This window comes from Indicator indicator, chromosome 13 (genome assembly GCF_027791375.1).
Source record: "Indicator indicator isolate 239-I01 chromosome 13, UM_Iind_1.1, whole genome shotgun sequence".
Classification (NCBI taxonomy): Eukaryota; Metazoa; Chordata; class Aves; order Piciformes; family Indicatoridae; genus Indicator; species Indicator indicator.
Window position 1 is genome coordinate 27,639,198 of NC_072022.1, and position 23,868 is coordinate 27,663,065.

At 44.1% G+C, this 23,868-nt stretch overlaps 1 protein-coding gene across 1 annotated transcript; it reads right to left on the reverse strand.

Moving 5' to 3' along the window:
* Window positions 1–2,342: 2,342 nt before the first annotated feature.
* Window positions 2,343–23,339, reverse strand: DHX36 (DEAH-box helicase 36). Its single transcript, XM_054385832.1, has 25 exons — window positions 23,127–23,339; window positions 22,504–22,625; window positions 20,934–21,135; window positions 20,251–20,289; window positions 19,202–19,372; window positions 17,512–17,591; window positions 16,540–16,614; window positions 16,239–16,405; window positions 15,173–15,254; window positions 14,289–14,429; window positions 12,939–13,041; window positions 12,039–12,126; window positions 11,060–11,115; window positions 10,884–10,948; window positions 10,292–10,435; window positions 9,556–9,673; window positions 8,827–8,925; window positions 7,836–8,009; window positions 7,455–7,541; window positions 6,352–6,435; window positions 6,153–6,252; window positions 5,980–6,070; window positions 4,434–4,554; window positions 3,706–3,858; window positions 2,343–2,556 (listed from the first exon to the last, which is right to left on the reverse strand). The coding sequence occupies exons 1-25, from the start codon at window positions 23,337–23,339 to the stop codon at window positions 2,371–2,373; spliced, it is 2,961 nt and encodes a 986-aa protein (XP_054241807.1). The 3' UTR covers window positions 2,343–2,370.
* Between the last annotated feature and the right edge of the window lie 529 nt (window positions 23,340–23,868).

Consider the following 23,868-nt stretch of genomic DNA (forward strand, 5'->3'; position numbering starts at 1 on the left):
AAAAGGGTTCAAAGTCAGTGCAGAGTCCAACCACCTGTTTTATTGTGCACAAACAGGTGTTAGGCAGTCAATTGCAAATCCAGCCCCCAGGAGCTCAAGCAGCAGCTTATACACAGCACAAACAGATGATATACAACTGGTTAGATGATTTTACATCACATAAATATTTGTACATATGCTCCCATCAATTACTCCATTCATTATACTACTACCCAATTCATTACACTAAGATCATCCTACATTCTGCTCCTCAAGGTATTACCTACAAAGGTTGACAGAATTTTACTGTCTTTAGATACTGCTTTTAATTACTGTTTCTTGTTTCTGATAATTGTAACCTGTGAGGTAATTCAATCCTTTAGTCTTAAGGCTTTATCTTTGATTCAGATCAGTTCATTATATACTTAATTCAGCCTCCATCCTGTAGACACTAAGGATTGGTACCACTTGCCTGCCTTTATTTTCCCTGTATCTTTTTAATCTGACCTGGCCATTAACACCTTTTTTCCTCCCTCAAGAACACACAAATCTGTGCTGTTTAGCAGCAATTTACCTGCCAGCAGCCACAGCCATGCCTCAGCCCCCTGCACAGCATCCCCTTCAGTCCTGGGTGCCATCTTGCTTCCCCCTACCCTGGTCATACCTACCTTCATTTCCAAGACACATGGCCTAACACACAGCACTGCAGCCAAATCCATCAATTTCCACACAAATAACATTAATTCCCTCTTCTCCCCCTCCATTCCCTCTCCCCCCATTCCTCTCCCTTTTGATTGAGCCCTCGCAGTTGCACCTCGAGTTCTCACCTCCCTCAGGCGTCAGGTCCCTTCTCCGGCGGCTGCTCCCCGTCAGACGGTCGGTCCCGGCCGCTTCACTCTCTTACCCAAACCCCGAACTCCCAGTGGGTCCCGCTGGGTCCTCGCAGCCCCGTTTATTTCCCTGCACAACCGTAGGCAGCTCCAGGGAAGACCGGGCTAGGGGCCGCCGTTCCCCGGGGCCGCCGGTGGTTTTGTTTTCCCCTCACAAACACCAACTGAAGCTCCTGAGGCTAAAATAAACTGATTAGGGTGGGGAGGGTGGCTGAAGGACTTATTATTTGCAGCTGTGCTGTAGAAATAAGGAGCTTGGCATCCTCGAGGCCAATGGAAAGCAATGGTCACAAAGTTTGCCTCATTTCTGTATGCAAGTTTCACCCTCAAGGTGTTTTTTTCCAACCTAAATGATTTCTTTCTTCAGGATAAGGCTCAATCCTCCCAAGCCTGGTGGTGGTTAAGATCATTTTGCAAAGCACAATGAAAAAAAAATTATCAAGAAGAGGTTACATTTTGCAGGGAAACCATGCAAAGTTTGTTCCTCGAGGATAAAGCTGGAAATAAGCAAAGCTGCAAAGCACCAGCACTTTTCCAGTGCCTACCTAAACATCCATCCTCAGTTTACAGCTCCATCCTCTTAGTTGTAGGGAACAAAGTTCAACCCCAAATCCAGCCCCCAGGGTTAAAGAACACAGACCTTTGATCAAAACCAGTATTTTCCTCAAACCAGTCATTCTACTTGAAATCCCAAACATCATTCTTATGGAGTTGGGAAGCAGTCAAAACAATTCAAAAAAACTGTTATGAACTAAGAACAGATGAAATAACATTTTAAAAGAAAAGACTTTTAATGTAGTATTATAACCCATACACAGATTGGGGTGTTTTGAAAGAAAGAAAATGGTTAGAATGCAATGAAACCTCAACGTGTATTCCACCATGACTCTGCCTAACCATCTTCTCTGTAGTCTGAAAGTTAGAACTGAAGACAGATGGGCACAGGAAAAAAAAGAAAGATAAACTTAATGGGATAAAAAGGGTAGGAGAAGAGAGCATTTCTGAAGGCTGTTTCCTCCCACAGTACAAATTTTAACAAGTGTTTTCAAGTTGAGTTTAATTAAGCCCTAATTACCCTCTGTGGAAGTGTTGGTGAGAAGCTGGAATAACGCAGTTGCTGTAATTGCTCACCACCCCCAATTAAAAAAAAGGTGAACAGTTTAAGTATTATTAAGCAGTATTTTAGCAGGGTTTTTATTTACTGTGCATTTCTGTTACCTGATGGGTAAAAAAAACCCCAAAAGCTACAGCAGGACAAGAACCATACATCAACTAACACTGCTAGCATTGCATCTCTGGGATTTCAAGAGCTACACAGAATACCATGCATATACAGACAATACACCCAACTATCTTGAAATAACTGCTCTTCAGGAGGAGGGGATTAGCAACTTACCCTAAAAAAAGTTTTTCCTCTAGCTAAATAAATGCTATAAAAAAAAAATTAAGAGGAAAAGAGAGAGGTGAGTAACTTGGCTGTATGGATACAGATGGAAGTGTGTCAACTGTAGCGTTCACTCTGGAATCGTGGGGCGAAGTTCCGGACGCTTTCATTCTCCTGGGTTGTGATTAAGTCTATAATAGCTGTCAGTACTGCTGTATCCCTAGATTTAGTATCATTCCAGTCCACAGGATGTGGGTTTTCTATTTTTTCCTGTAGGAGATCATCAAGTTCTTGTCTTAAATCCTGCAGCGGATTTTGGAAGGAAGGTGAAAAAGAGACAAGGAATTAGACAACCACATTAGTAAGTTCAAAGCCCTCAGGCCCTCTGCTCTCCTCTCTACACCTGCTGTTCTCCTGCCAATTCATTTCAATACTGCTATCTTCAGGGTCATAGAATCATAGAATGGCCCTAGATTGGAAGGGACCTTAGGAGATCATCTAGTCCAGCCTCCCTGCCATGGGCAGTGACACCACTCAAGTAGATTCAGCTGCTCAAAGACTCATCCAACCTGGCCTTCAACACCTCCAGAGAGGAGTCATCCACAACCTTCCAGTCTAAACCTACTCTTCCTCAGCTTAAAACCATTCCCCCTTGTCCTGTCTCTAGACATGAAAAGTCCCCCTCCAGCCTTCCTGCAGGTTCCCTTCAAGTACTGGAAGGCAGCTCTAAGGTCCTAGCAGTTTTACCTCTTCTGGCAGATGACCATTTCTGGATGCAGTAGCCTTTAATAGCCTATACATCCATTGGTTGTTTCAGGATTAAAACTGAATAATGGTCTATTCAGCTCCTCCTTGGAGCTGGAACTTCTTACTGCCAGCTCAAGAGCCTCATCTTCACGTTTCCATATCCATGGTTATATTTCATGGACCCATCAAGCCCTCCCACAGCTTTTGCTGTGGAACTAGAGATGAAGCTCCTCATAAGACATGTTTAAATCCAAGCTATGATTCTTCTCTGAAGCTTCTAATTTTTCATTATCCCCAAGCATTTGTCAGCAGAGGCTGCCCTGGTTGAACAAAAACATCACTCCCATATTGCTGATGCCTCAGCAGGCACACAGCCTCAGTCTCCTTAGGCAATCTGTTGACAAACCAAATCTGAGTGTCTGCTCCAAAGCCCCAACATAAGGAGGTCCCCTACTGCTCACTTCTGTCCAGTCTGCCCTGTGATGCAGACTGTTCAGAATGTTCTTTTCACTCCTAGGTTGTGACTTGCACTCATCCACACACTTCCAGGAGATCTTGCTTCCTTTGTGCACTTGAACTACTACTGGGAGCATTTAAAACATTATCTCCCTGCAGTGACAAACCAGCAGGTACACAGTGCTACCAAACGCAGGTTATCTCCAAGAACAATCAATCAGTGTCACACCATTATTGTTAAGCAGTCACCTTAACTAGGTGTGCTATCCTTGCTGGAGACTGGAAGACAATCCACTCATCCACGGCGATGGTGTCCTGATCTTTATCCTTCTGAATGGAGATATCTCCCCCAAAGAACAAGAGACAGTATGGAGAGACCTCTGTACAATCATACAAGTAAATCTGCAAGAAGACAAAGCTGCCCAGTTACCCTTCAGAACACCTTAAGTGACATCAGTAGCCCTTAAGGAACCTCCTAACAGAATTCCAGAAGATTATTATTCAATCGTGCATGAAGATGTAAGACACGAAGCAACCCAGCTGGAAAAGTTACATGAAATCAGATTGAACAGGAACAAAAATGGTCCCAGATAAGAGTCCTCCATACAAAATGATGAAATCAAACCAAGCATTCCATAACAATCAGAGAACAAAAAAATAAACCTTTGCACATTCAGAAGAAGTTAGACTGGATTGAAATGAAGTAAAATTACACCTGGTATGGCTTGAACCTTAAAGAAAATCCTACACTTTGCACTCCCTCAGAAAAAAAACCACCACAAACTTCAGAAGATAGTCATTTGTGGGACAATACCACCAGTATCACAAAGAACATCATCTGATGATATGTAAAAGGAATGACCCAAGACAGGAAGGCTTCAAAACAAAAAGATTCTTAACCTCCCCTTTGAACCTTGATGCAACCCTACCAAAGAGCTGCAGCAAATAAGTGACACCAACAGAAAGCCTTCACTTACACTGCTAGTTCTCATCTTCAGGTGGTACACCAGCCAGTTATAATGGAACTCTGTTTCTTCCACATTCACTGATTTGGGATGAATATTAACTGTCCCATCTGTCTTGGTGCAAACTTTCACCCTTAATAGAAAAAAAAAAGTAAGTATAATAAACATGGCAGGGGTTTTATTTTAGGGTTCAAATCAGATCTTGACAATTTAGCACAGTCATGTCCCAAGGTAAGAACTCCTCCAATCCTCTACTAGCACCATCAACTCTGAAAGGACAGTCAAAGAAACTTGAACTCCTTTCCCAAAGGATTACAGCTGAACCTACAGGATGGCTTTTGCAGGCAGCACCTCTCTGCAGGTAAGAAGTCTGGTATTTTTGTCACAGGTGGTATTCTTCTTCCAGATGAAGGACTCCAGGTTAGTGACATTGGTTACCTAAGCAAAGTATCAAGCCATTTCTTGCCTAGTGCATCATAAAATTGAGCACACAGCCAGCTCCACCATGCAGCAGAGACACTAACTTAGAGCAGGTTTGCAGACTCAGAATCATGGAATGGGTTGGAAAAGGCCTCTAAGACCATCAAGTCCAACCTTCAACCTAAGACCGCAGTGGTCATTAAACCATGCCCTCAGGTGCCATGTCCACACGTGTCTTGAACACCTCCAGGGATGGGGACTTCACCACCTCCCTAAGCAACCTATTCCAAATGTCTGAGGTCATCCAGTTCCAACCTCTCTGCCATGCCACTAGCCCAGGATGCTGAAAGCCTTATCCAACCTGGTCTTAAACACTTCCAGGGATACAGCATCCACAACTTCCCTGAGCAACCCATTCCTCTGTCTCACCACCCTCATAGTAAAGATCTTGAGGTCCCCAGGGAGCCCCCCAGTCACAGCACTGGGGTGCACTAGTGCACACTGGACTCAGTTGAAGAGGGAATATCTACTAACAGTGTCAGCTGTGGAGAGGTGGACCTCACACAATTTGAAGTATAATTCTGTAAGAACTCCCTTCATAGAAATCACTTTGTTTTCATTACAATGGTTGCTTCTAGCTTGCTGTTTCAACATTACACACAAAAAAGTTGATCCAAATGTTTATTAGCCCTTCCCTTTGCCTTACATCACTTCTGTGTTCTGTTGAGTGGACTTTTGCTGTGAGGAACAGTTAATGAGAAGAAACAGCCTGAGAATATCAGTAGTGCCAAATCAATAGACCAGAATTTCTGGGCTCTATCTTGCCAAATGATAAGATAGGAGAGAGTTTCAACTGCTGCTGTAGATCCAAGATGATGGTAGGTCTCCTTTAGCAGCAGTCTTATTGACAGAACATTATCCATGGCATAAGGGCACCAAAATTATTTCACAGGCTAGCAGGGATCCAAATGTTAACCTAATATCAACAATCCCATGCTCTTCATCTCCCCTTCTTAAATGGAACAACCCACAGCCATGACTTGAACTACAAAGACTTATTCATGCACCTAAGCCACTGCTGAATTATCTAATGAGGAAAACATCTCCAGTGCAAACCAACATCAAACCAAACCCTTACATTTTCCTCTTCTTGCTGAAGCTTGGCCGGATCTTTGCAACTTTTGGATACAAGCCAGCACAGATGACTGCCTTGAGCAGCTTCTCATTATCTGTAGAAGACAGCAGAGGAAATAATGTAATGCTGCAAACAGACTTCAGCTATCTCACAAATCTCATTTCCTTCCACTTTACCTGAGTTGGTATTGGATTTAGGATCCTTGGGATCTCTGCTACTCACAAATCCAGCTGCAAGGAGATGCTCAGCAAACTGTCCCTTCATGTTATGCAGCATCTAGGAAATAAAATGGTCCCAGAATGATGCTGTGCTAAAAAGGTTGCTTGCTCCCTCCTCTTCCCACAGGCATGCTCCCCTCTCTCAGTCAGGATTTACCTGCAGTGTATTTGCAGACAGGAAATATTCCCAGCAATAGTCCTTCTCTGTTCTGAAACCACGACGTCGAGTCTCCTCCCAGCCCTGAAAATGAAAACCACAGTTGAGAGATGCCTGTGAGTGAACTAAAAGATTGAAAGACAGCAAAAACTGAAGGTCAGACAATCAATTTACATTTTCCTCTACAAGAGAGAAAGCAAACCCTTTGATCTGTTCATGGAAATGCAGCACAGAGCAGAAACCCACAACTTTATACAACTGGAATCAAGAACTTCTTTCTTCTATGGTATGGTGAGGAGTGAAATCTGGCTAAGCTGGCCAGAGCTTCACTTCTAGGTATTAGTCCTGGGTAAAAACTGCATTCCACCCATCTGCCCTATGACGAAAGACTGAGAGCCCTGGGGCTGTTTAGTCTTTAGAAGACTGAGAGGGGACCTGATCAATGTCTATGAATATCTGAGGGGTGGGGGTCAAGTGGAGGAGGCCAGGCTCATTTCAGTGGTGTGCAGTAGTAAGAAACAATGGACACAAACTTGAACACAGAAGGCTCCACCTCAATATGAGGAGAAACTTCATTATTGCGAGGATGGTGGAGCAATAGAACAGGCTGTCTACAGGCTGTGGAGTCTCCTCTGGAGCCTTTCAAAACCTGCCTGGATCCATTCCTGTGCAGACTATCTTGGGGACCCTGCTTTGGCAGGGGGTTGGACTCAAATCTCTGGAGGTCCCTTCCAACTTCTAATGTTCTATGATTCTATGATTTATTTCCTTCTCACCCCAACACTACACAGCTACATCTCCAACACTTAAGTCAGCCTCAGCATCTTGTAGCAGCAGGAGAACAAGAATTGATGACTTCAGGGAGGTAATTATAACATTATGTTTCATTTCTTTCACAGACATATCCACAAGAATTTAAGTCATTGAGCCCAAAGAAAAGACTTCTCACCACTAGAGGGGTGAAAATTAAGAGTATGTTTCTGTAGAAGTCAAGAAATACTCCAGAGCATAAACTCCTCAGTTAAAACCCTGATTAAAAACCTAAGAATAAAGCATATTACTGAAATTCTAGAGGAGAACCCTCAACACTGAGTCATGCCTACCGTGAAGGCATTCACCACAGTGAGATGGTCGCTCTTGGTGTTCTTGGACAGCTCCTTCCTTCTTGCATCTGCTACTTTCTCTTTGCCCTAAGAATAAAGAAAACCCATAAAATATTCATGACTAGCACGACAGTTTTCTGTTCCTAATGAAGATCCATATCTACAGCAACACTTGGCATGCAACAATCATGAAAATTAAAGCTACTGCCAACAGTCAGTAGGCAAAAGGCAATACTTCATGGTGTGGGAAGGCAAGCTTTTACTAGTAAAAATGCAATTAACAGGACAATGAAGTGCTTTGGGACTACAACATCTCACTACGTCCTGATATCCTTCTCAGATTCTTAACACTTGATCTGTAATTCTCTTAAGAAACTTTACCAGAGGAATGACAAAAGGGTCCTTAAAGCTGAGGCTGGCTGCAATTGTAAGCACTGGATCCAAGCAGCAGAATAAAGCTCCAAAGAGGATCATTTTCCCAATGTGTGGTTCAACTGGCAGTCGTGCTAAATGGACACCCAGTGGAGTCAGTTCTTCCTGTCTGTCCAAAGCATTCTGTCAGAAGAAGAAAACAGGAAAAAAAAAAAAAAGAATAAACAGCATTTGGAATGGGGAGGATTTCCTTGAAATAGCCTCTGAGTACACCTAGAGGACAAAGGAAAGCTGGGGACACAGCTAGCTGTAGTAAGGCCTGACAGGAAAGTGAGTAAGCAAGTTGTGAAGCAAGCTCTGTTAGATCCAAGAAAAGGGCAACCAGCTTTAGTTGTGTTTCAAGCTGTTTACTAGGGCTCAGTGTCCCTCTGGACAAAAGTATGGACGGTTATTAACGCTTGGGTACCTTTCTGTTCTGATCAAACTACAAATACTATCAGAGCAAGCAGCGAGTGGTACAAATGTGTCCCTAATCTCCCCTTCCCCAGCATCCAAAGAGACAATGACAAGACCCTTCTCCCATAAGTCTTATCTGCCCACAGAAAAAGAGTCTCAAAGTCTTCATTAACCTGCTTGGGATAGGAAGGCTCAGTGGATGCAGACAGGTGTTAGACAAGCAGTGAGTTAAATATCTGTAGGGTAGGCTACAGGGGTATCATAGAATGGTTTGGGTTGGAAAGGACCTTTAGAAGTCATGCAGTCCAACCTCCCTGTGTTTTTAAGTCATTTAGAAAGCTCCTCAGGAACTATGCAGCCTATGAACATCATGCATTATGTGGAATTATTTCCTCTGTTCAGTGAGGATAGATAAGCTCTACACAATGCAGTAAGTAAGGGGCTGCAAATGTCCAGACCTGTACAATCAGAACTGTCTGAAACACACCACAGTAATGTGCTTCTAAAGAGATTTGTCCTTGCAGTGCATTAAGAAGGACTTTACCAGCTCCATTAGGTGATTTATGGCCAAGAGGACAGCATCACGAGATGGTGGGTCCATGAGTTTGCTCAGAAAAGAAGCAATTCCACCAAGCTTTAGAATCTGAAAGAAAAAAAGGAAGCAAAACCAAACCCTAGAGCAGCTGGAGAATGATAGCTACCTAAAATTAGTAAGCAGTGACCAGACTAATTAAAGAAAGGGTGAATAATTCACAGCCTGAGTTCAAATGTCACATGTTTATTTTTATCCTTAGTTCTTAATTAGCATTAGTGATGAAACCTGAAACATAAGGATCTGTTCTCGTTCAGCATTCACACACATGCTGCTACTTATGCCATTCAATGCAAACTGACAAAAAGGCAACTCCTATCACTTCTAAAGCTACTTTTTACTAGAATTCCTTTAAAGCATCATTTCCCTTCCTTTACTTACTGACAGCCTCACTGGTTAAATGGTAGTTGGGGGAGAAGAGGGAAAGCAGAGTCCCCATTTCTGTTGATAGACTTCAGCTTTTATTTACAACAGACAATTCCCTTCTAGGTTTGATGCCTCTAGAGACAAGCATGCACTTTGCAAAAGGTGCTGCAGCTATCAGCTAAATCCATTGTACTTCTGCTGTCACAGAATTCTGACCTGAAGACAACCCTAAGCTCAGAGCTGCATTAACTTAAATCCCTCAATCTCTTATTCCAATGGGAAATAAACAGCAAACTGGAAGATTCCTGTGTTTACCTTGATTTGTAAGCAGAGTTCTTCCAAAGGTGTCCTCAGGATCTCTGGTAGCTGATAGTCATCTAGAAGGCTGGCACGGAGTCCATTGTAAAGATGGTAGCAGTGGCCTGGCTGAACTCTGCAATTATTTCAGTCAACAATTATTTTGGTTGGGTTTTTTATTTTCCTATGACACTGTGACATTATGGCTGTGTTGGTTTCTGAATAGCTTTCCCAAGCTCCTCAAGGACTCAGAGATGAAGTCTGTAGAAGTCATTTCAGCTTTCTGAACGGACTCATCAAAAAGGCATGCAGAACACAGCAAACTCCTGTGAACTGCTCAAAAGCAGCAATGGAGAGACCAGGGAAGGTCTGAACAAGGAAGAAAACATTCCACAAGGTGTTTTGAGAAGTGAGAGAAATTTAAGATAATTTGGTACATGGCTAACTGGTGTTAAAGTGTAGGCTGCTGTCACTTTAACATGGTGTGGCCTCACAGGTCAGGTGGGAAGGCAAAGACTACCAAGAGAAACGTAACAAAATGCAGGACTTCTTATGGGAAGGAGGAAACTCAGGAGTTAATGCAGCACCGGTCAAGCCAGTTTACTAACAAGACACAGAAATCATTCTTTCCCCAAGAACAAGAGAGAGTTGTGCAGGCATCTACTGCTGGACATGTAACCAAATCCTATCTGCAGCACACCTGTGCCCAAGGGCTGATGGAAACCCAGCCCAGACTCTGCCCCATCACTCTTACCTTCCTGCTCGGCCTTTCCTCTGCTTGGCATTAGCTTTACTAACCCACTCTGCTGCCATGGTGCTGATGTTGTTCTGGGTGTCAAAGTGAGTCTCCTTTATTTTCCCACCGTCTACAACGAACACCACATCGTCTATGGTGATGCTGTTTAAATGAGAGAGGAAAGCAGAGCAGCTCCTCAGCTTTGCAAACTTCAGCTCAGGTTTGAGAGCCTCCTTCCCTCCCCCCCAAACTGTGAGACAACAACAAAAAGGATCAGTGTTTGGAGTTTCATTAAGAGTTATGTTTCCAAGCAGCTCAAGAAAGAGCTTGATTTATTCTCCTAGGCTTGGCAGAAGTCCCCACATGGAGTTACGAAGCCTGCAGAGGGGACAGGCAGCTCAAATTTATCAGGTACAAAGGAGAGTCATTGTAGTAACATCCAGGCTTTAATTGTTTAAAACAATTAATGGAAAGCTGCTGTTTAGTCTATGAACATGTCTCAAGATAGAGCTAGAGGTGAATGGTACAAACATGTATTTCTGGCAACATATTTGATGATTTCTTTTGTTACATGGATGACATTTCTGCTCTGAGTACTCAAGCTCTTTACCTGGTCTCTGCAATGTTGGTAGCAATCACAATTTTTCTTACTCCTGGAGGGGTCTTCTTAAAAACCTGTAATTACCCATGGCCCATTTACACATTTGGCAAAATCAAACACAGGCTTAATTAGATTTTTTTTTTTTAGTAGTAGTTGTGAAATATGACAATAAAAGAAGAGCATACCTGAGTCTGGTTAACAGTGGGCATCAGTGAATGTAAAGGAATGATAATAAACCTATCTGAAAAATCAAAAATCAATAAGAGAGGTGGTGTAAGCACAGAGTCATTTGGCAGGAAAATAAATTAAAAAAATCAGCTATGCAGAAGAGAGGAAATATTGCTGCAAGCCATCTACTATGTCTTGTTTTCAATTCACAGGTTATGAAGCACAGTGGCTGACTCTAAAATTAAAAGGTATAAGCATTTGGTTGCATTATGCTACAAGTTTAAGAAAATAGATGAAATGATGTATAGTCATTTATATTTCATTCTTTAGTTCTAAACTCATTAAATAATTGCTCAAGCTTAATAAACTGACATCCCCCCCTCCTCTTCACAAACTGGGAACCCCCCCTTCCTCCTCACAAACTGGACTCCCCCCCTGCCTCCTCCTCCTCCTCCATCTTCCAATCAAATGAAAAATCTTTATCCATGCAATGTCCACAACATGAACTGTAAAGACAACCATCTGAACTGTCAAGAGCACACAGAGATGAAAATCTGAGTTATGCAAACAAGACAAATTAAAATGGATCAGACAGGCACAGTTCCTGTTAACAAAGGTTCTGGGAATAAACAGGATTTAAAGAGAACTATCAGCAAAGCAGGAGACAAGAGGCTGCTGGAGAACCAAGAGAGGAAGTGAACACAGGATGAAGAAAGTTTAGTTTTGAGTGGAAGTTATCATAGTTACAAGAAAGGACAAAAGGAGAAAGATGCAGATCTGAGATTCTTTTTCAGATTTTCCTCAGTATAGGAGTGAACAATTAGGCCCTGTCATTAGCAGATGAATGATACACCATGGAAATGCAGAAAACACTGAACACTGCAATCTGAGAGATAAGAAAAAATAATCAATCCAGTGCAGTACCAGCAGTCAAGTGCAAAAATGAAAGAGTTCATCACTAACTCTACTGCTGGAACTGTAAAATTGTATTGTTACCTGATTTAAACATGACCTGTGACATCAAGAGATCATGCAGAGTGCTGATGTTGTCCCAGCCTGGCAGGAACACTAGAATTGCTCCATCCTACATAGAAAAAAAAAAAAAAAAAAAAAAGAGGAGGGAGTGCCTTCAGAGCATCTAAGCCAGGTTTAGATCACTCAGGCAGGAAAACCACTGAAGAAACTGCACAGTGTGGATGTGAGGCAGCAAACATGAACTCTACTGCTCTTGCTCTCCCCCCCTCCCACTGCTGGGGAATTCAGAAAGGATATTTCATTGTGCACTGAAGAGGTTTTCAGGCAGTTTTCTACAGCTGTTTCACAAGAGGAGCTTTTGCTCTAGACTACAAAAGAAATACTACCTTTGACAAACAAACACCTTGGCACAGAAACAACTAAGAGCCAACAATTAATTTGGATGCTTATTTAGAAGCTTAGCCAAAAGAGAAATGCAGCAATTGGATTCAAAATGGTTGTTTTTGATCCAACTTTCAGGTATCTATCCTGTTTTCAATAGGACAATCCCTACTGTCAGTGAAAACTCAGGCTCTTTTTTATCCCTTGCTCAGGAGGGACCATAAATAAGCACAGCAAAGGCAGCTGTAACTTTCTCAAGTTCTTGTGCACAGCTCATGGTCAAGAAAAGGCTGAGGTGTGTGCTCCCCTGTCAGCATGGGCTCTACCCCATCATTTCAACAAACACTAAGTAGCCACATTCTAAAACCAGGGCTGAAGCAGCCATTAGATATTTAAAGCTGTGATTGCTTTGCAGCAGGACAGAAATGATTCCTCTTCACATCTGTGATAACCCAAACTATCACCTCTGGCACTGCCAACAGCCACTGACCACAACTCAGCCCCAGCATTGAAATGTGCAGGTAGCAGACAGAAGGGTACCTCTTCTTCCAGAACAATGTGTCTGATCAGTGCTGCTATAAGGTCAAGGTCCACCTTGTCATCATCCATCATCTCCAAGGCATCTATGGTACCTTGTGAATACCTACCAGCAAGGAAAGCACACATAGGTAACTTATCACCACACAAGGTCACACACAGAGGTTTCTGCTGTAAGGCTCTGCAATCACACACCTCTGTCACCCACTCCTGATCAATTTGTTTCTTTGTCTGTTAAGTTCCTGTACCTCCAGTATGCTCCTAAGGCTGCTCAGTGTGATTATCGCCAGCCTGGAACAGTAAGCTAAGAATTGCTACGTTAAGGTTCAACTGCATTTGAAGCACCTTGCTTTTCTCCTTGCTTGCCTTTCTCCTGATGGATTCAACAATCCCAGGACCTCTACAATCCAAAATCATCCCTTAATTCTCTCCCTCACAGGGAGCACAAGAGGTATCTCATCTATTCAGCCCTTTGATTTCAGGAAAGCTAACACTATGGAAAGAAAAGACAGGGAGGGAAAGGGAAGGAGGAGTACAAAGGGACTGAGCAGAGAACAAGACAAACTAGACACATACAGCATTGAGGATTTTGCCCTTAGAAAAGGGAGATGAAACCAAGCCCTCTGAATTCATTGTTGCTACCAAGCTGGACATACAGACAGTCCCACAAATGCAGAGCACAAGAGACAGAAGAACAGGAAGATGCTGCTCCTGAAATAATCAGCCAGGCTATCCAATTCATCAGCTTACGCAGACAAGCAAAGTACTCAATGCTGGCCAGCAAAACCATGTTTCAAGTGTCCAATCCCTACTAGATGCACAAAATTTAGCTTGGTTTTAAGCCACCCTAGAGGAATATTCAAATGGCCTGAAGAAAAGGTTGTGGTGAGGGTTTTTTGTCATGCTGGGTTTGTGGGGTAGTTTGCTTGCTTTCAAACCAGCACATTTTTTATTATGTTGATTCTGAGGCTAAAATACTGTGAGATCTCTCTCAAAGCAGACTGAGAAAGGGCAGAACTCATCAGAAGAGAGTTAATGACCAAAGCTCAAGACTTCACTGTCTTTGTGGTCTGAAGCTTCACTGTCTGCAGCTTCAAGTCTTCACTGTGCTGAAGACTTCCATGGACAACACCAACATCAACAGCAAGTGACTGGCAGCTCTCTCACATGCAAAGGAAGCAAACTAAAGCACTTCCACACCTGCCAGCCAACTGCACAGCCAGTTGAACCATGACTGCTCTCCACAGTGGCAACTCTCATGAATAAAAGCAGAGCTATGGAACACAGCACTCATTTCTGTGTCTGATAAGAAAACTCAATGCAAAAAAAACCCCAAAGAGTAACGAGCACAACCTTCCCCGCAGCTGCCTCAGGTATTCTGGCCATTGTTCCCTGTAGATCTCCTCCTTTTCTTCTTTCTCTGGCCTGCTCACATGGCCCTGCATGAAGCCTTTCTTCCAGCGGGGCCGACGGTCTGTGCTTTCTGGAGTATACCTTCACAGTTAAATCACAAGCATAAAGACAGACCTTCACAGTTAAATCACAAATGTAACCATCCCAGTAAGACTTTCACATTGTTTTTTCTGAAAGAGATCGTATAAACCCAGGCCTCCTCTCGACTCAAAACACCTAGAAAAGAAATCTCAACAAATAGAAAGAATAGCCTGGAAGTTCACCATGCCAACATCTCCAGGTAACCAGGTTTTCATTAGTTTTCATCAGTGCAAAAGCTACTTGAGAGGCCTAGCAGCTCTGTCACATGAGGAAAGGCTGAGAGCTGGGTTAGTTCAGCCTTGAGAGAAGGCTTAGGGGAGATCTTATCACCATGGACCAGTACATAAAGGGGGATGGAGACTCCCTTTTTACAAGAAGTCCCATGGAGAAGACAAGGGGTGATGGGGACAAGTTACTGCTGGGGACATTCCCAGTGCACTCCAAAAGAAAATGTTTCCCCATGAGTCAGTTAGAGATTGGAATCATCTCCCAGGGGAAGTGGTAGAGTCCCCTACATTGGTCAGTTTTAAGACTCAGCATGACAGGGTGCTGGGTCAGCTCATGTTACTTTACTGTTACCTACAAAGGTTGGACCAGGTGATCCTTGGGGTCCCTTCCAGCCTGGCATTCTGTGATACTAAAGTTGCCTTGAAAGGTTTTCTGTTAGCTTATTTATTGTTGAAAACATACTAAGCAAAAACCTCAAAACCCCATCTATAATACTGCTCTGAAAACACACTCACCTCAGCTTCTCAATGACATCTTCAAGAAGGTATTCCACCACAGGGAAAGTGAACCCAGGTATGTGGATCATTGGACAATGATCTGTTGAGGAAGGCATAGCTCAGTTTATTTAAACAGCTAATGAAACATTGTGCTGAGGCAATACAGGCAATAAATGCTCTTCACTAGTTTTGCAACACACTTGCCAAGCCACAGAACCACAGAATTGTTTGGGTTGGAAGAGACCTCTAAGATCATCCAGTCCAACCATCAACCCAACAACACCATGGCCACTAAACCGTGTCCCAAAGTGCCATGCCCACAGGCTTCTTGACCATAGGGTTTAGTTTGAAATTCTCATGGGAGAGACCAAACTCAGTTCCAAATAAAGCTGTTAAAAAAAAGCAGAGCTAGCAATCAGCTTGTTGTTCTTCAGCCTGTTCAGCTGGTTCCAGCTACAGGATTATAGAATCATAGAATGGTCCAGGCTGGAAGGGACCTCCAAAGTTCATCCAGTCTGACCTCCCCAGAGTCAGCAGGGACATCCCCAACTAGATCAGGTTGCCCAGGGCCTTGTTGAGCCCCTCATCTTGTATCTCCAGGGAAGGGACCCCAAAAACCTCCCTGGGCAACCTGTTCCAATGTTCCACCACCCTCATGGTACAGAACTTGTTCCTCACATCCAATCTAAATCTGCTCTGCTCTAGTTTGAAGCCATTGTCCCTGGTCTTGTCATGGCAGGCCTTTGTAAATAGGATTATGCTGGAAGACTGAACACTAAAGGCTTCAATCCGGCTGCCCACTCACACTAACGACTTCTATAACATGGGAAGCATCAGTAATCATCTAAGATGAAAACACTCTGGAGATCCTGCTTCCACAATACATCTGAACAGCAATTCCACAAGAAATTTATGCTCAGGATGAGATAAAACTGAGGGAGAACAAGCACCTCCAGTAGCTGGCCCCCATTAGTAAAACTGAAGTGATGACCTCTTTGGATAGAAATCGATCTAAAAATAGGAGAAGTGCATTACAGTGCCTCAATGACTCAAGAAGAGCAGTGAGAGGAAGCAGGTCACCTACCAAAATACTCTGAGAACTTCTCTGCATTTAAAGTAGCACTCATCAGGATCACTTTTAGATCCAAGCGGACGTTCAGAAGGTCTTTAATGATGCTCATTAAAACATCTGACTGCAGGTTTCTTTCATGGATTTCATCAAGGACTACATGACTAATGCTGGACAAGTGCCTAAAACAGAAGAGCAGGAAGGTAAATGTTTGTTTTTAACAAAATTAAAGAAAAGAGAGCTCAGGCTGTTAGAAACAGCTCAGCACTGGAGTCATTTCATAATTGTATTCAGTTTATTAGAGAGGAAAACTTACTTGTCCGACTGGAGCCACTGCAGGACAATTCCTGTGGTACAGTATAAAATTGAACCTTGTTTCCTTGGCAACCGACTGAAAGAGACACATCAAGAATTCCTCAGTTCTCTTCTGCCCTTTACAAAGCACTTTAAAAGCTTCCAATGAAGACACAGTCACTCCAGATGTGATGAAGTGCACCTCACTCTCCAGCCTCTCACTTACAGCTCGTTTGGAGGAATGAGGACTCAGGCCAGAGGTGCAGCCTTTTCTTGATGGGAGATGAATTATTTGTGATCTGATGGGCCCTGGCTCCCCAGACATCATTTCCCCACCATTTCCACATTGGCCTGCTGACCCCAGGTTCTTGCAGCTATCTAAGCTCAGATGACAGCTAACAGACAGCAGTGTAACATCCTTGACTGAATAGCAAAGACCACACAAATGAGATTCTACAGACTCAAATTAACCTGCTGAAAGGAATAAGCTGTCTCCTCTCACTGGCAGAGCTTCTCCTCAATGATAACTGAGGTTCCATTATTTGCTGGCAACATTGCAAATCTCTTTTCCAAATGGCAGATGACCCCAAATGCAAAGGTTTTTGCTCTGTGGCACTAGACCTACAACCTCCTGTCACTGCAGCTAACTTCATTACCTGATCCCAAGTGGGGTCACTCAATACCAAAGCATAGCAAGTACATAGTTTTCCCCAGAAATATTCCTTGAAATTCATGGATTAGAGATATAAATTTTATCTGTCTATAGAAGAACCTTTTGGAAGAGCACAAGAGTACACAAGAGTGCAGCTAGTACAGGCTGCATAAAACACAGCAAGCTCAAACTTTTTGCTGTATTTCAGAAACCTTATTCACTGTATCAGGTCTCCACAGGAATTCCCTTTGGAGAAAAATCCCAGAATGAAAGCAGACGTCTAAGTTCAGAACTACTTTTCAGGATATTCTTGAATAAGGACTGCCAGGGGAATGCTCTTACCTCTGCAGGCGAATTTGGTACCCTGTACTCTTGCCATTGCCACATGCTTCTGCCCTTTCAGCAGCAACTCTTTCAGCCACCTTAGAAAAAAATAAATAAAATCAAAATAGTGCATTAAAAAAGATTTTTTTTTTTCAAAGCAATCCCACAAGGCTGCTCTTTAGCTACTATCAGCAGGAAATGCCTCGCACCAAGATGTTATGGAAACCACAAAGAAACACTCTGGTAATCCTATTTTCCTCCCCCACTGAGGACAGTGCTTCCCATCAGCAACCCAAGATCAGGTTTGCAACCCAGACATATTTTAAAAGGATAATAACCACTTAGGCATTAGCAACACACTCACATTTACAGCAGAGTGAGCTTTTCCTCATGGGAAGCAAGGTTCTGGAATCACTCAACACTTAACGATCAAGAAGAATTATTGCTGTGCACACAAAAGCCAAATTCTTGCTCATTAATGTACCTCTAAAAGGCCTGACACAGGAGTGTCAGTGGTGTTTGCTTTCATTGACACTTGCACTGCCCAAATCCATTAAAATCACAGATATGAGATTAAATTCAGGGAAGGATGAGGCTTGCAGTGCCAGTACTCAAAGACCAAAACGTATGAAATTAGTGTACATTAACATGATTGTTATTTGCAATAGCATCCAAGGTGACTGAAAACACACAAAAAGCCACCTTCACTGTCCACTGCAGGCTGAAGGCTTATCTTGAGCTTTACATTTAGTATGAGCAGTAAGAGAGGTCATCAGGAATTTTTCCAGATCTTCACTTCCAGTAATGAAGCAGATTGTACACTCAGATCAGAAGCTTGCCCAGGGATCCTAGCCCCAGTAAGAAATGTGTTTTCCTTCAAGATTACAAGTAAAGCACTAATGTTTCCTCTCATTTATTGGGGAAACAAATCATGGCAAGAAGTAAATTACTCTGGGTCGGGTCAATCCCAGGCACAAATCCAGGCTGGGTGCAGAGTGGGTTGACAGTAGCCCTGAAGAAAGAGGCTTGGGGGTGTTGGTTGCTGAAAAGCTCCCAGGAGCCAGCATTGCCCTCATGCAGCCCAGAAGACAGCTGTGTGCTGAGCTGCAGCCAGAGGAGTGTGGGCATCAGGGCAGGAGAGGGGATTCTGTCCCTTGACTCTGCTCTGCTCAGACCTCACCTCCAAACCTGCATCCAGTTCTGATGTCCCCATCAGAAGAAGGGCACAGAGCTGTTGGAGTGAGCTCAGAGGAGGCCACAGAGATGATTCAACAGCTGGCATACATCTGCTATGAGGACAGGCTGAGGGAGCTGGGGGTGTTCAGACTGGAAAGGATAAGACTCCAAGGAGACCTTAGAGCTGCCTTCCAATACCTGAAGGGATCCTACACGAAGACTGCAAAGGGACTTTTCATGAGGGTGTCTGAGACAGGACAAGGGGGAGTGGTTTGAAGCTGAGGGAGAGCAGGGTTAGACTGGACCTTAGGAAGAAGTTTTTCAGAACAAGGGTGGTGAGACTGTGGAATAGGTTGCCCAGGGAGGTTTAGGATGCCCCCTCCCTGGAGGTGTTCAAGGCTGAGTTGGATGAGTCCTTGAGCAGCTGAGTCTAGCTGAGAGGGGTCCCTGCCCACGGTGGGGAGATTGGAGTAGATGATCTCTGAGGTCCTTTCCAACCTAAGCCATTCTATGATTTTGTTTGTCAACTTACTGAGATAGCACTGATCCTTCTGGGCTGAGTACAGACAATCCTGCAGGTAGAACCTTTCCCCCTCTCAATGTAGTCATCCAAGATGAACTGTGTCACTTGGGTTGTCTTTCCACAGCCAGTTTCCCCACTTATCACAGTCACTCGATTATTGTTTATCAGGTTGACAAGTTCCTGTTTCCATAGAGAAAGCATTTATTGTATTACTGCTCAAAACAGATTGAAGAAAGGTTTTGTCAGCTCTGGGACTGTGTGGTGAGCTTAGGAGCAAGTGTCATGGCAACTAAAGAAACAGACACTCATCTGTTTCTTGTCATACCAAAGAGTTCAGTTTAAACCTGTAGCAGATGCTACACATTTGCACTTCACATGCCTAAGGTTTAGGGCATATCAAATCTGAATACTACTTTGAAACTTCAGATCCTGGATGAAAACAACATAAAATAACTAAAATGAAGGCATGAATTAATTTTTAACGTTTTTCTCCCTACCATTTGCTTTCTGTGTGTCTTTAGAGACACCAATTAATAATAACCCATACCATCACTGATGTTATATTTGGTCTGGGGAACTAATGGCAGTAAGAGGGAGCAGCATGGCTGTGATTAAAAAGATTTAATTGGCATTGGCATTATATTTACTTTTATGCTGGGCAAATGTTCAAATTTTTATGTACAAGGAAGCATGATTTATGTAGTGGTTAATTACTCTACACAAAATCCAAATAACCAGGAATGTTCTAGAAACTTAACTGGCAGAGAAAAAAAAAAATCTATGCTTAAAAAAAAAAAAAGAAAGAAATTTATTTTACATTCAATCTCATTTTCATGAATAATGCTGCCCCTGCTGATAGAACCAGAGAGCCCAGCCCCATAGTGACTTCTGCACATCATAGATCAATGAGCCTGAGCTGCTTTAGTAAAAGATACCAAACCCAGTGTTGCAGCTTCCTAAAAGGCAACAAAGGTTTCCAGCTAGTCCCAGTTACACCAGGGTTTCCTCCCAGTGTTACACCAGAAATGCACATTCTTTCCAATTAAACATACATTTACCTGCCTCATCCTGTAGGAAGGGAGCTTCTCCCGGAATCTCTGAGGAAAAGGAAAACAACAGCACATATCTTCAGATACTCTTGCAACACTTGGAAGTAATTTAGCAGTTTCATCTATGGCCTAGGCTTAAACTGAGAAATAACACAACAAACATTCACCTAATATTTTTCCAAACAAGTCTGATTTCACATGTGCTATGTTTAGCAAAGCTGTTTCAAACCAACACACATAAAGTCACAAGACTAAGGCCAAAGGGAGAGCCATCTGCTCATGGCAAGGCTGTGTGAGCTGACAACTCTCTGGCTACTAAAACGATACAAATGTCACTTTGAAGACACAGTTCCTTCAGAGCTCAGCATTGTGCTTTCAGATTTAGTCATAAATGAAGGTTTAGAATCCATTAAAAATCAAAGAGAACCACCCCTTCCCCCCCCAGGCAACTCAACAATGCATGAGCTTAACATTTTGGATTTTATGCCATCAAGCAATTGTCCCTTCAAGTCTGGTTGTGAATCACTGTGCTAGGGATGGACAACATGCAAATGCTGATTTTGTTTTAGCAGACAATTTCTTGGTAAGTAAATGGTAAGGAGTTACATTTTCAGGTTAGTTTAATTAAATAAAACCCACACAAAATAAAACAACACTGTGAAGAGCTTTCTACTAGACACATGTAAAAGTACCTGCATTTCAATGTATTTAGGATCAGATCTCTTATTTCTTAGGTCCTCCTTAAGTTGCTCATCTAAGTCAGCATCCTGCTCATTCTTCTCAAAGAGATACTCCACATCCCGATCAAGAGATGTCTTTTCCAGGATGGGTCTCTGTCTGACAGGAGCTTTTTCAGCCTCTGGTTTTGCCTTTGCAGGCTGTTCTAGAGTAGGTCTGAAGTAAAAACAGAGAATAGAAACTTCAAAGACTATTCAGGAAGCGCTTGCCCACTGTGAATGAGCCAACAAGGCAAAGCTTCGGTCTGTTTTTGAGGCATCACACCCGGGAGTTACTTGGCCATCAGCTGATAAGGACATGGCACATGCCACTAAAATAGGAAAACTCAGCAGCTATCCAAGATTTTGCCTCCATCTCTACAAGTGTGATGTGGCTCTTTTGTATCAAAACAAAGCTAACAAAGCAGCAAAACACCTCCAGAGACTGCTGCTTAGCCCACTGCCTGATCACTGTCCTGTGACTGAATCGTGCACCCAGAGATCCAAACACCTCATCTCGATGGGCTCAGAGCAGCTCACCTGGCTGACCATTTCACTGCTGGTGTTTAAAATCCTCTAAGAGTTAACAACAGCTCCTATTTAACTGAGGCTCAGAAAACATTCCAAGATTGGACAGTAACTGAAAAGATGGAAGTAAAATGCCACTCTGGAAAGGTGATTCCAGAGATGGGGGGAGCTGAAAAGTTCCACAGATCTACTCTCACAGGGCCTGGAGATCAATTACAGGATTTTATGATTTTAAGTAAAAATTTAACACCCCAAACTCAGGAGTAACCTGGAGGAGAGCTTGACAGCACCAGTTACAACTGTTTCAGTGCGACAGCTCACACAGTTTCTGTGTTGCTGGGTTTTACTCCCCCACTGCTGTGTTGGGTGATCTCTTCTCCCAAAATAACAAGTGACAGGATGAAAGGAAATGGCCTTAAGTTGCCCCAGAGGAGATTTAGGGCACTTCCAAGCCTGGAAGTGTTCAAGACCAGCTTGGCTGGGGTCTTCAGCAACCTGCTCTAGCAGGAGGTGTCCCTGTCCATGTCAGAGGGTTTGGAACTATATGACTAGACTTTTTAGGATATCAGGTAGTGACAGGACTAGGGGGAATGGAACAAAGCTGGAAGTGGGTAGATTCAGGCTGGACAGAAGGAAGAAGTTCTTCCCCAAGAGAGTGGTGAGACACTAAAACAGGGTGCCCAGGTAGGTGGTTGAGGCCACATCCCTGGAAGTGTTTAAGGTCAGGCTGGATGAGGCTTTAGCCAGCCTGATCTAGTGTGAGGTGTCCCTGCCCATGGCAGGGGGGTTGGACCTGGATGATCCTTGTGGTCCCTTCCAACCCTGACTAATTCTATGATTCTATGATCTTTGAGGTCTCTCCCAACCCAAACCAGTCTGTGATTCTGTAGAGAGTATATTTGTTAACCTCACTTACTAAACATAAATATTTTCAGTTTGTGGGAAGTTTGTTCAATTCCAAGTAAAAAAAAAAAAAAACAACAAAAAAACCCAAAACGTTGTAATGGCATCTCTTTACCCATCTTCATCCCCCGACCACCAGGACATGGCTTCTTGCTCCTTCTCATTTTTAGTTTGGACATTATTCAGGAGCTGCATGATTTGCTCTTCCCTGCGCTCATCCATCCGCACAACAGCTCTCTAGGGAAAGAAAAGTGCCATTTCCATCAGCCTTTATCCAGTGTCTCTACAGGTATTACATTAACAACACCTCAATACCAAACCAGTGAGACCGTTGGGCATGACTCGGGATTTTTAGGTCGCTGCTGAGGAGCGATTGCAGCATGCTGAGGGCAGCACATCTTTTCCATCATGTCACACAAGCACTTAGCAACGTGCACGCGTCCGGGCCAAGGACAGCTCTACTGTCAAGAGACAGCGGCAGAAAGGAGCAGGCCGGTCCCGGCCCCCAGCCGCTATCGGGAGTCAGGCCTGTCGAGACAGCTTGCCCTTCACACCGCAGCCCTGCCGCTGCCGCGCCCTCGCCCACCCACGGCCAGGCTCTCTGCTTGAAAACATCGATCAGGCAGGCGGCTGTCCGCGCCCGCCCAGCCCGCCGTAGCCTCCCCTTGCAAGCTCTTTGGGGAAGCAGGACGGAGTTGGGAGCCCCGAGGCTGCCCCTGCCCCGCGGCCGCCCCTCACCTGCTGCCGGTCCGCCTCCTTGCTCTTCTGGCCCTGCTTCCGCGCGTACCACAGCCCGATCTCGCGGCCCTTCAGGTGGCTGGGATGACGTCCACGGCCCCCGCCGCGGCCTCCGTGTCCCCCCGCCGAGGAGGAGCCGCCGGCGGCCGCGGAGGAGGCGCCGCCATCCCCACCGCGGCCCCGACCCCAATCGCGGCGATGCTCGTAGCTCATGGCCGCCGGCAACCGGTTCCCCGCCGCCCGCCTTTTCCGCTGCCTCAGTTCCGCCGCACGCCCCGCCCCTAGCAACAGGTGCGAGGGTTCGAGTCCCGGGGGTTCGAGTCCCCGGGTTCGAGTCCCACCGGTTCGAATCCCACCCGGACCTCCCCCGCCGCGTTCCGCGCACCTGCGCGGCGCCGAGCCCCGGGGTGTTCTCCCCTGGGGAGAACCACAACGTCCATTAAATAATGCGTTAGAGAAACCGAAATGTGCCGCTGAGGCTCATCTCCGTGATCAGATCTTCTGGTTTCAAGCACGGATCTGATTCCCCTGTCCGAGGTTGCACGAAAGATTCTAAAGGAAATGGTCAGTCTTGGGGTGCCCGCCCCTTCTACACCCGAATTCTGTGCGCCTCTGGCTTCCTTCTGAATGAAAAATAGATATTTACATAGCTACCAGTTCTGGCTCTGCTGCTGCTGTACACGGAATACTTAGTTCAAGTTTTCTGTAGTGCTAAATAAAACCTTTCAAATGAGATACAATT